We start from the raw sequence: 13192 nt of genomic DNA on the forward strand, positions 1-13192 counted from the left end.
GTACATAAGCATAATATGAAATGTACAGAGTCTTTGGGGATTAGACTCCATCGTTAAAAATATTTTAAAGGGGTAGAGAAGCCAGACATATTCCCCCCGATGGAGCCTAGACTCGGGTGATGGTGGAGAAGGAACCCGGACACCGAACGAAGGAGCTGTCTGCCGGAAAGGTACTCAGGTTGCTGTGGTTGACGATGACCAGAGGTGGAAGGGGAGGAGGAGGGTTGCATGTTTGCCTGAAAAGACAGCTGATAGCAAGGAGAGAAGACATTTAAAGCAGGATGTCATGATGTGATTGCATCATGAATTTCGTGGCCAATTTGGGTTGGTTTACTGAAAAGTGAACGCCTCTTAACAGCTGAATAGTTTTAGGAAGAGATAGTGGTGATTGAAGTTATTTAGAAGTCTTCCTGAAAGAATTTGCGCTGAGCTCCATAATCAACTTGGGGAGACAAGTCTCTTAGCCTGGAATGATAAAGGAAGGTTTATTGACTGGTTGCAGAGAATAAAGATGGATGTGGGGGGGGGAGAATCTGGCTGTTGGAGACAGAGGTAATGGAGATGGCAGGATGAGAGCGTGGCAAAGCAGCTGACGTGCAGGCACGCAGGCAGCAGAAATCCTGTGGCACAGAGAATCCGGTTAGAAGCAAATGAAACACACAAGGGCTAAACTTGAAGGCACATTTCAAGCGGCCTAACACATTAAACTACCACTGGAGCTGGGACGATTCGAAACGATTTGACACCAGTTTGATGAGTGAAGAGCGAATGAGTTGAAATATTGGAGAGGGAGTGTGGGAGTGGGAGTTTAGGAAACTATGGAGTGAGATGAGAGAAGGTGCCCAGGAACAGCAGACAGGTGTGGAGGAGGAATAACAGGATGGAAGGAGGAGCAGATCATTTTTGGTTAATGTCATGGGATTACGCAACAGTGAAATTAATTCATTTCAACTATTAAGTTTGCATGCACTTTTATGAACCTCATTTGCTGCCATTTTCATTTAAATGCTAAGCAGGTATAATGTCTTACTGGTTTTATTCATAATCATTTTGTAATATCTGTGTGATTAATGAGAGGTGATTTGAGTGACTTAGGCATGTTGGAAACTGGTGTAAAAAAAGTCCTAATTGGGACTCTCTATGATGCAATACTGTGACACCATATGTGTAGAGATGTTCTGTATGACTCAGTGTTATTCCACCAGTCCTCCACATTCACACACAACAGTCTGTGTGTACAACACAATGCACACACAGATTTAAATATCTAACAACATATGGTAGAGGGCAGCTTTTTGAACCAGTTAAGATGAATATCATCGAGCATACCACATTGTTGTGTCATAGAAGCCCATCAAACAGCTTTAGATTATTATTGTGTTTACTCCATCTCTGCCGTCTCCATGACATTGACAAGCCACAAAGTGTTTGTGTAGTTCTAATGTGTTTATCTTTGTGTTCCGTGCCTCAGGGTGATGGGAAAGGACAAACCATCCTTGATAAGGTAACTGACATAATGAAACAACAGCCCCCCCCCCCCAAAAAAAAAAAAAAATAAATCTGCATGGCCCCTACAATCTAGGCCATGTTAGCTGCTACCCTGGAGCTGAACATTCCCTGCTCACTTTGCTTGGCTGGCATGAATGTCAAATTACACAGCAATACATCCAACAGGACATTGCACTCTGAACCAAACACATGAGCTTCATAGTGGAGCCTGAGGAAAATGAGTCTGTAAGATTCAACCTCTGGGAACCACGAATGCACACAAAAGGGTGGACGGCGCAACTGACAGACCAGCATTGGCATACATAGAACCATGCCTCTACAGTGGTTAAGATGTGTTTAATTATGAGCGGCATGTTATAGCCTCCATATACAGTACACACCTAGAGAAACAGTAAATTATGTGTTAGCATTACAAAGCCTTGCAGCAGCAACACAGTTTTTATTCATGAAAATAATGGGGGGATCATAAATAAATAAGAAAACAAAATGTTTGAAGTCCTTTTCCCTCACAGCTCATTAAATAGCTGGGGACCCTAAACCCATCCACATACCACAAAGCCTGTTGGGAGTGGATGTCACAGGATATACTCTGGGAATTATTGGAACGGGGGATATTGGAGACAAATGAACTCAAAGAAGCAAAGGATTGAAATGTGCAGACCAAAAACATTATCTCTGAAACTAACAACTATGCTAGCTAGAAAAGTAGGCTATAGATGGGCATTGCACCTAACCTGACTCTGTCCAAAGGTTAAAGAAAATGTGTCTACCAGCACCTTTTGAGCTCACTTATTAACACACTATATCTTGTTAGTTTAATCTGCACAAAAACCAAAGTGAGCTTTGGAGATGCTGGTATGATGATTATTATTTCTTTTCTTTTTTTGACAAAGCCAGGCTAGCTAATCAATGCACAGAAATGTAAAGACCAAACAGTGGCAAAATCTCTAAACTACCCGTGATGATAACCAGAAAATCCAGTAACAGACCTGCCTTTAAAAAATATAAAAGCAATGAGTCAGCATGAAATGATGTCTCTGGTCTTGTTTTGCTTTACTTGCTTTTATTTTAAGTTAATATGTAAGGCGAGCTAATTTAAATGTGCACCTTTAAACAACAATGTCGTTAGTTGGAAAAGGTTTTCAGTCATTTATTATTTGTAAATTATAAACCAAGCACAACATTCCTTGCCCTGTCACCTCTTTATGCCACAGGGTGAAGAAAGCCCTCGGAGTGGTTTTCACATTAGGTTACCATGTTTAATCTGCAACTTCACCCGAGGAAAATGACAACACAACACTGCTCAAAGGTTTTAAAAACACCCCCAAGCCCTCAGCTCCTACCAGATCAGTCTGAGGAGACAGAAGGGTTGAAACCAGAGCTCGGGTTAAAAAGGTGAGTCTCCCTCATAAAAACTAACTCTGAATAAAAACACACTTTAATGTAATTTCCTAACCATTTTATGGAAGTTTCATGGAGAGAATTTAGCAATTTGGTATTAATCAGAGGCTAAATTGTTTTTTTTTACCCCTTTAAATAAGAGCTTTATTTCAACCCAAGGAAATATTTGTCGTTGGAAATGCTTGATTGTTGACACATTTTATATTTTTGCATGTTCAGCTTGCCTACTGTACACTAAGGGGCCATCCACACGGAGACGCTTTTTGATGCAAACGCACGTTTTGCATTGTTTGGGCCGATCGTCCAAACGAATTCTGTAAACGCACTGCCTGAAAACGCACGCTCTAACGTTATGTAGCTAACGTTAAACATCGCTAAAGTAACTGACGCTCCAGCAGGGACGTAACGTTAACTGCTATGGTTAGCGGTTTATAAAGTGGAAGTAGACAACTTATCAACTAGCTAGCTAATCTGTCTGCTTATCAACTCTTTGAACGGATTATAGTAACTTTTAGCACGGTTTATTGTAGAAAGGCTACCACAAGAAAAACGTGTAGATTATCAAAGAGACATTGGATCATTGATGTTTGTTTGACTGCCGATGTTAGCTAGCAGCGTTAGCTTGCTAACGTTAGCTCTGTTAGCTAGCGCGCTGCAATCATGTCCGATGGCAGACAAAATTGCAAAATTAAAAGCAATCCAACAGCACATTACTATACAATGTAAACAAAGACACGTTTTCTTGCGGCGGCCTTTATAAAATGAGCAGTGGTAGTAAGTTATTATAGTCTAGCATGTTATGATCGGGAGTGACTGAAGACTATGCTCTTCTTCTCCGTTTGTGGTGAATTTCTGTAGCAGAAACAGCGCCACCTATAGGCCTGGAATATGAAGTAGGGTGTTGAGTCTTTTACAAATGGATCCGTTTGGATGCACATTTTTCTTTACACGGTTCCAGGGAAGACGGGGAAAAAAAAGATTGTTATGGTACGTGTGGACGTGGCCTAAGTCACTTAAGGTTACACTAGCAGCTACATGGAAGTGTGCTATTTGAACAAATAATATGACAAAGTTCTTTTATGTCTTATGTCACACCAGGTGATGGCGGAGGAAAAAACATGGGCGTTGGTCTCAGAGGTGGGGGGCGAGCACGGTTACCTTGAAGAGCTAGCTGACATATTGAAACAACACTTCCGAATCATCTGCTACAGAGAGCTTCTAGAAGACCCAGTGCTTCACGGTCCCAAAATCCAGGTCCTGTTTATGTGGAAGTATTGTCCTGCAGCCGAGCCTTTGTTGCTTGGCCTGCTTCCTTCCCTCAAAGTGGTTGTCAGCGGAGGAGTGGGCATCGACCACCTGGATGTGCCGTTCATTAACAGTCTCGGGGCGAAGGTGGCCAACACGCCAGGTGTAGTCAGCGACTCTACTGCAGATTTGGCCATGGGTCTGCTTCTGGCATCAGCTCGCAAGATCCTTGATGGTGAGATTAAAGGTTAACCAATGCAACACAATCTGTGTGTGCTCCAGTTTACAGGAAAACTCGCTGATCAGGGCTCGTATTTATTGTCTCAGAGTAGGAAATTAATCCTAATTTGCCCGCAATTTTTAGATGGATACGCAGATTATTTGGTCATTCTTTTAGGCAAAGGAGCATAGCATATTATCAGCTTCCAAAACCTTGAAAGATCATTTGTAAATCTGCAATTATTGGCTGTTTTTTATAAAAACACCCAAACATGCGGATATATAGACTTTATATATACATATAATGTATATAAATATATATACCTGTATATATATATATATATATTTTTTTTTTTGTTGTCCAAAACAATTTGTGTTGGCAGGTGGGAAGCCGGTGCGGGATAAATACCTTGTTGCTTCCTCCTGCTGGTTAGTCACAGCAAATTGCAGAGGTCTAATAGGTGTAATAAATAAACAAAATGTTTAATTAGACTTTTTGTTTTTGTTTTTTTCATAGGTCATCAAATAGCTATTGACCCAAAGACAATGCACATACCACAAAGCCTGATGGGAGTTGAAGTCACAGGGTCAACTCTAGGGATCATTGGAATGGGGGAGATTGGTTACAAAATTGCCCAAAGAAGCAAAGGATTTGAAATGAAGATCCTGTATCACAACAGGACCAGAAGGTACAATCAACAACCTCAAAATGTTTGCATTTTACTTTGCTGATGAGTTTATTTTTTAATAGCCATGTAAAAAAAATGTCAGAATATTTTATGTTGTATATTTTGCAGAAATAACCAATGACTGCATTGTTGATCATGAGGTTTCTCTAGGAAATCAAACATGGTGTGTATCAATGACAACAACAAGCTAATGCTTAACAAGGTAGCATTTTTCTTGCAGGGTAAAAGGTAAATACAAATGTACCAACTGTAGCAATGTTTCTTTTTTCAAAAGAAGCTGATTGCTACCATTCTTAAAAAAACACAACATATCCTCCCTTGAAAAACTGGATACACTGTTAGTGTATGAGTCTGAAAACGTTTATTCATTCATTTTTCGATTCAGAAATGTGGAAGATGAGCAGACAGTTAGAGCGAGCTACTGCGAGAGCCTGGACGACCTGCTGAGGAAGTCGGACTTTGTGGTGATAGCTGTCAAACTGACCTTGGACACAACGGGTCTCGTTGGCCACAGAGAGCTATCCCTCATGAAACCCACAGCAACACTGGTCAACATCAGCAGAGGTGGGAACAATGTGTTTCCTACGCTCAGGGGCCGGGCTAGAAGTGTGAAATATGATTGCCCCTCCCCCATCCATTGGGCTAGAGTGCTGTTGTGATTTCCATTGGATCACAGTATCACTTGGCTGCCTGTTCTGCTAATTTTCCCAGCCCTTGTCACATGATCAGTTTCCATGATGACTATCCAAAATTCTGATACCATGGAACGATTTAAAGTGGCAGACTGGGCCTATGGAAAATGTGTGTATTCTGATATACAATTTGTTTAAATTGAAAACAAGTGAAACTAATAATGAATGTGATGTTTTATTTAGCAGAATTACATTATGCTGTATCCTATCCAAAATTTACTATATTTCTAAGCATATTTTCTATTCTGATAAAATGCCCCTCCCCCTGACTGATTATTGGTCCCCCCCTGTGCCACCCCACTTAAAAAGTCTGGAATCGCCCCTGCCCACACTGTAATGATTACTGGTTCAAGTTAATAAAAATGCTCTTTTCATTTTCTCAGGCCAAGTTGTGGACCAGGATGCCTTAGTTAAGGCTCTCCAGTCGGGATCAATTTGTGCAGCAGCATTAGATGTGACTCATCCTGAACCTTTACCAAGGTCCTTTACACTGAAAATACACTCTCAGACCAATCAAAACCCACACAAAGCTCTAAAGCTAGAATGATTCACTACTGTAGCAACTAATAATGTATTACTCAGCCCCTCTGCTTCATCTTGTGCAGGGACCATCCCCTCCTCAGCCTGCCTAATGTGCTGATCACCCCCCACATCGGGATCAGTACCTACAATACAGCAAGGAGGATTGTGGAGAAGATGGTAGAAAATGCCCTGGCTGCAGTGAAAGGCTTACCTGTTCCAAATGAAGTCAAGTTGCAGTTACACAATCAATGTTAAATCTTTCTGCAGTGGGTGGTCAGAACTATTGGCCTCATTCTTTTACTTAAGATATCTTAGCAATAACATAAGCAGTGGCAACAGTCAAAATGTAAGTGTAAAAGTGCAAAAATGTATTATACCATAGTGTCTTTCACAACACACTTTTAAAAAATAATTCTGCAGTTTATACAGATGTATATGCATTATTTTAAAAACATTTGAAACAAAGTTAAAATAACTTAGAAAATGATAGTTTTGGCCATAGGGCATTCATTTAGACATGGTAATGGACACCTACTAAGTAGTTCCAGTGAAACTGTCTGTTCACCGTTCTAAATGAATGCGCTGCACCGGCAGAATTAAATCAAATAGAAGATGAAAAAGATGAGATCAAGACATATGCTGCTGTCACATAAGCGTCTGCCTCACATCCCCAATAGCAGTTCAAACTCGCTACTTCAGGCTCCGACCGACACATGGCACATCATTTGTTCGTGAAAATCTTGATGTTGATTTGGGGACAATGACATGGCTGGATAGCCAGCTAGTCTTGTTGTTACCCTTATAGAATAAATTTGTCATGTATTTAGATGAATTATCATTTAACTGAAACTATACTCTCCCCCTAACCTTACCTAAAGTGCTTTTGTTGCTTAAATTTAACCCCTGTGTGGGACTCATGAGCACGAGTGTGCACAAATGAGACCCTTGAGGCCACGTTTTTGAGTGAGTGGGACGGGGACAGACAACAGTGAGGCTGCCACTCACTCTCTATCTGTGATTGTATTTTAAAAAGGGCATGCTGTCTAGAAATGAAGGGCACCCTTTCAGCAGGCGGCCCACACAGGCCTCCCTGAAGTCCACAGCTCGGCTGACTCGGGCTGGCCTTTTCCCTCAAGGCTGCTCCTATAAACTGTGAAGGTGAGAGCTACATTAGTCTATTACAGATGTGACCTCACTGAAAACTAGAAATGTCCTTGAGATCTTATGATCGTTTCATTTTCTTGGCAGTCTTTTCCTTTTACATATTAAATCACTAAAAAGGCTTTGCTCATATATAGGCATATCATTTGCATCTGAACATGGTGGACGGTGTTCTATTTGTATTCCATAGCCCCATTCCAATGGCATTAACATTATAGGGGGGAAGTGGAGAATGAAATATTCTCTATGCCCCTCTGTAATTTAACTCATTGCTCCGGACGGCATTTTAACCACTGTGAAATATGGTCTGTAATAGACATGGACATCCTGCCAGCATGTACCTGTAGCGGACAATACAACAGCACATTGGATGAGCATTTACCAGGTCTTGCTCTCCTGATGGCTTTAATTTCCCCCTGTTCTCAAATAGGCCTGAATGTTGGTGTCAGCATATTTCCGTCAGATTGGCAAAAACATTTATTAATATTAAAATCACCCCACTATCACCTAGAGAAATAAATCCAGTCCAAATGTGGCTTGTTTCTGCAATTTATTCTTCCGTTTGGAATGTCCAATTCCCACAGGTGTCAAGTAACGAAGTACAAATACTTCGTTACCTTACTTAGAAATTTTGGGTATCTATACTTTACTGGAGTAATTATTTTACAGCAGACTTTTTACTTCTACTCCTTACATTTTCACGCAATTATCTGTACTTTCTACTCCTTACATTTAAAAAATAGCCTGGTTACTCCTATTTCAGTTCAGCTTGTTTTCATTCCGGCTTGTCATCGTTCAAAAAAAAACCAAAAAAAACCCAAAAACGTATCCAGATAAATCACGCCATCCGGATAGAGTGAATTTGATTGTGGTTGGATGAGAAGTATAAACATATACACTCACACTCCAGCAAGGAAATAGCAGACCTAAGTAGCCTAGTGCGAAGATGTCCGTGGCAGGGACTCAAGAGAACTCGAGCGATATGTCCCAACCAAGCACCAGCGAGGAGGTTGGTAGCCAGGAAGACCAGCCAACCCTTCTACATCCCTGGCCATACCTGGAAGAATTTTTCGAAATGGTTGGATGCAAAAACAACTCCTTTCCAATACGCTGCATGCTCTGCGCACCCAAGTACCACAAGCTAATTTTTTCCAAAACTCACCGTCTAATTTGAAAAAGCATATTGATATTATTTTTTTCCCTTACATTACTTTTACTTTATACTTTAAGTAGTTTTGAAACCAGTTCTTTTACACTTTTACTTGAGTAAAAAGCTTGAGTTGATACTTCAACTTCTGCAGAAGTCTTTTTAAACCCTAGTATCTATACTTCTACCTGAGTAATGAATGTGAATACTTTTGACACCTCTGCCAATTCCCCGTGCATTGCAGTCTTATAACTGCTTATTTGTTAAATATATTACATTACGGCTTCATATTTCATTACAGTCAGACTCTCTCTGTCTGTTGCACTCTGCTTCCTTCTGCTCCCCACTCATGGTCTCTTATTAAAATGACAAACTATGATTGCATGTTAAGTTGATATTGCACATATTTTCCATGTGTATATGAATACAAACACATACAGAACTTTGTTTGTAGCATGGAGGGGGCTACACCTGCATTTCATTGGGCAATCCTGTATTGTATAATATACAACAATAAAGCTAGCTATCCATCCAATAATTTATGATTTTTCACTCCACTTATAGATCCAAAGTAGGCATGTTTTATTTTTTTTTTCAAGATTATCTTTTGGGTTTAAGTGCTAAAGATCAACTGGCATGCACTTTCAATTTAGGAGGACAATGGGGTTCACCAAAATAAGAACACAAGTACGAACAATTCTGCGGTTTAAGAACACCCTCATTAATCTGACGTAGATCTCTCTTCGGACATTTGTGACGAACAAATTTGAGAAGAAACTTAGGAAGATGCTGGTGAATGAGGCCCATAGTTACTACATGGCTGATTGCTAAACTAATCAATCTAACTCAGGCTGGCTAACACGCTAGCTAGCCAGGAACATGCCAAACGTACCGCTTGTCAGTCACAATAGTAATGATAAACGCGTCAGTGGCAAATGGGGCAGTACACCCACACAATTAATTCAAGAGATGCATTTCCCATCAACTCTACTCTCACAGCTGTCTGTGAGCCACTTTTGTGGAGCAGTTTGCATTCAACGCATCAACATTTGTTCTAATTCATCAAAGTTCCCCAAAGTTGAACTCAATGCAAAAGATTTATGCAGACGCAGGCTAATGTGCCCTTGCAAGAGAATCCACTGATCACAGCGAGTTTGATGAGTTGCTCCTGTTCTAGTTTATAATGGCAACTTCATCACCTCAGCCAACATATTGATTTTGGCACACTGAGCACCCCTTTCACATTAGACCCCAACATATTTGAATCAGTGTTCCAACATACAAAATGTTGATTATCCAAATGAAATGTATTTCTCTCAGATAAAGTGAAACATATTTGGTATAAATAAGTAGACATTATGCTGGTATCTATGTGTATGTGAGAATGGGTGGATGAGTGGGAGGATGAGTGTTCGAGGAAAAGCTTAATGAACAGTGTTTCAAGTGTGACTCTTGTGTCCTTTCTTACATAATTTAAATTTTTTTTCTTTTTGAAAAAAAAGGCTGAAAATAATAAGAACCTACACATCAGAAATGTTGGAATCTGGTGGGAATTGAAACACTCGCAGTGTTTTCAGTGAGTCACAGATAGAAACTGCCTGAACCAAAAACAGTCATCAATCCCTCTCTTCCTGTTTTCTCTCGGGCTATACTGGATGCTTTTATTTGTTCATGGCTTTGTCGGCGGCCCATCCTCATGTTCCACTTCTATTTTTGCACGTTCAACCACAGTAGATGAAAGAATATCAAGACTTTTTTCCGCCTCAAAGCCCAAGTTCTTCTGCAAGAGAAGTTTTTTTTTGTGAGAACAGCCAACTCTGTATTATTATCCAAATGTGGAGGAGGAATACTAGATTTTATTAAAGCATGAGCGCACACAAGAAAGTACAGTTAGTGGATCAGAAATTCTCCTCATTTCTTTGAATAAAGAAAAGCTAGAAGCATATGTCTCATTTGCAAAAGGAAACTAAAGAATTCTTGTTTTAAAAATGAGACTTTTAGTCATTTATGACCTCACGTTTAGTCTATTAATTCACACCCTAACCCCACTCACTCTGTGATGAATGGTGTGGGAACAGACTTCTTTTCTTCTTTTTATTGATCTGACAAAAGGCAAAATAGATGTTAACACAGTATTTATGAATTAATTTAGATGCAAGAAAGATGTGAGCATGTTTTTCTGCATCTCTTCTGACACTGCAAGCTACTCTTTGCGCCTTTCCTCCTTAGAAGTGAGAGAATAATAATGTTCACAAAGAATAAAAAATGATTGGCAGTTGAGATTTAAAAGAAAAGAAACACAAAAAATGAAATGAAATACATTTAATTATATTGTGAAATCCAGATTATGTTGACTGAATTTCTTCAGGTCTCCTGGTAATTTTAATTACCACACTTTTGAAAGCATTAACAATGCTGTTGATTGTTACAGAGCCGTTGGTTATTCATGTCACTCCCAAGGGGAATATTAAGCTTCAAGGTAATTAATCATGAAGTTGACAGAGCGGGTGAGGCAAAAAGAAACTGCAAAGATGCAATCCACTGCAAGCATCATAAGGTCACAACAAGAAAGTAACAAAAGCAGAGTCCAGAGTGTGTAGACAGCGATTAATACGGTAAGATAAGATAAGCCTACATTGATCCACCGGGTACAAAGTCAGGTGTTGCAGCAGCACAAAGACAGAAATACAGAAGTACAAATGAATTGGGAAGTACAAATAAAATAAGAACAACTACAATAAGAGGTATATACAACTAGTATTAGAGTAGAATAAAAAAACAACTAGAGCAATTACAGATTACGTGACAAGTTAAATTGACATGTGACAAGTTACGAGGTAAAGTGACACGGTATGATTTTGAAATAAAATATTTGGACAATTTTTTCAACGTTTCTGTTGCTTCTTTCTGAGTTTTTGTCGTCTTTTTGAAGGTAGTTTTTTTTCAAAGTTTTTGGCGTTTTTTCTGATATTTGTAGCCTTTTTACATTTTTTTTCAAATTTCTTTTGGAGGTTTTTGTCTCTTCAAAAAACTTTTTTTTAGTTTTTTGTAGCTTTTTTCAACGTTTTGTCACCTTTTTCGATTTTTCCCCCCACAATTTTTCCAATGTTTTTGTCGCTTCTCTCAATACATGCAGACATGTCCCGGGACCTCCCTAGATAGTTGGAGATCTCAACCCCCCCAATGTTGAACCCAAAGTTAGGCCCTTGAGGAGATGAACAACTGCCATCTTAAAATGTATAGCTGTCAGACAAACAGTAGTGAAGTAAAAAGTACAACATTTACCTCTGAGATGTAGTGGAGTCAAAGTATAAAGTTACATAAAATGGAAATACTCAGTACAGTACTTGAGTAAATGTTAGTCCTTAGTGAGTTAGGTTCTATTTGTAGTTGAAGAGGTGTCTCCCTGCTTTGTAGAGTTAAACAGAAATGCATTCAGATGTAATGTGTAAGACCTTCAGTGTCCTGAAAGCTGTCAGCCACAGCATACGGTGACAAAAGAATCATATAAGGCTCTTATCCTCTCTGCTGTCACAGAAGCTCAAACATTGCAGACTCCACACACACATAAGCAAACATTATAGTTAATGATCACATCAACACGGTATTTCAATGCATTGTGAGAGTGGATTTTAAAGGCTGTATTTTAGCTTCAGATCCGTAACAATAAGCAAAGAAGCTTGTTGCCACAGATGGAGAACACTGAGCCACATTCTGTGAGGAGCCGACAAGTCTCCAGGCAAATGACATTACAGTCACCCTCCTCCCCTCTCACCACCCCTGCCTCATGTTTCTGTCAGCTTGGATTGTGTAGGAGCCCAACAGTGTTGTGGCTGAGAGCAGAGTCCAAGGAGTCAGACACCTCTTGTTATCCTGGGGACTGAACTCGTGGGAGGACTGGCTGTCAGAATTGGGCGACAGAGTGCATGAGGCCGCCGAGGGCTGTCTGAGTGGGTAACAGGTTTCTTTTTGTCCAATTCACTTAACGAAGAATGAGGCAGAAGTGCCCTTGCTTTAGCCACACTCCAGTTCACAGTCTATTTATTATCATTCATCCTGTTGAGACGGCTCCTAGGCCTTAAGACCTATTGAGTCCCTTTGGTTGCTGGGATCTGGGGATTGGCTAATAAGGACTGATGATTGACACCTGGATGAACTGATTGCTCACATTCCATAAATAGGAGTACCTGGGCAGTCACTCTTCCTCGCTCCCTCCTTAAGGTTGCTTGGTTTGCTTGGACTTTGGGTTGAGTTACTTATGCGTTCTAACATTGCTACACCTACACAGATCCATACACTACACACAATATTGATAAACTGATTGCACATTTACCTTTGTTTAACAAGTCCTTATTAGCCAATCCCCAGATCCCAGGAAACAAAGGGACTTAAATGGTCTTGAGGCCTAGGAGCTGTCACACTGTTATTACTATTATCATTGTCTTTATTTTCTTTTTTTTTATCCAAGGCCAACCTCCACATGCCAACCCAGAACATATCTGTCAGAAATGTCTTAAGGCTGATTTTACGACAGTACAGCATTGCTGTAGGGATGAATACATAAAGACTTTGTTGTTTGTATGCCTTGATATTTTTCCTCTGTCCTT

At 40.0% G+C, this 13192-nt stretch overlaps 1 protein-coding gene across 1 annotated transcript; it reads left to right on the top strand.

The window, feature by feature from the left end:
* Positions 1–2749: 2749 nt before the first annotated feature.
* On the top strand, positions 2750–8012 carry LOC116057232 (probable 2-ketogluconate reductase). The gene is made up of 6 exons (XM_031309654.1): positions 2750–2904; positions 4009–4390; positions 4892–5063; positions 5449–5627; positions 6139–6235; positions 6361–8012. The coding sequence occupies exons 2-6, from the start codon at positions 4012–4014 to the stop codon at positions 6530–6532; spliced, it is 999 nt and encodes a 332-aa protein (XP_031165514.1). The 5' UTR covers positions 2750–2904; positions 4009–4011; the 3' UTR covers positions 6533–8012.
* The last annotated feature ends 5180 nt before the right edge of the window (positions 8013–13192 follow it).

This window comes from Sander lucioperca, chromosome 8 (genome assembly GCF_008315115.2).
Source record: "Sander lucioperca isolate FBNREF2018 chromosome 8, SLUC_FBN_1.2, whole genome shotgun sequence".
Classification (NCBI taxonomy): Eukaryota; Metazoa; Chordata; class Actinopteri; order Perciformes; family Percidae; genus Sander; species Sander lucioperca.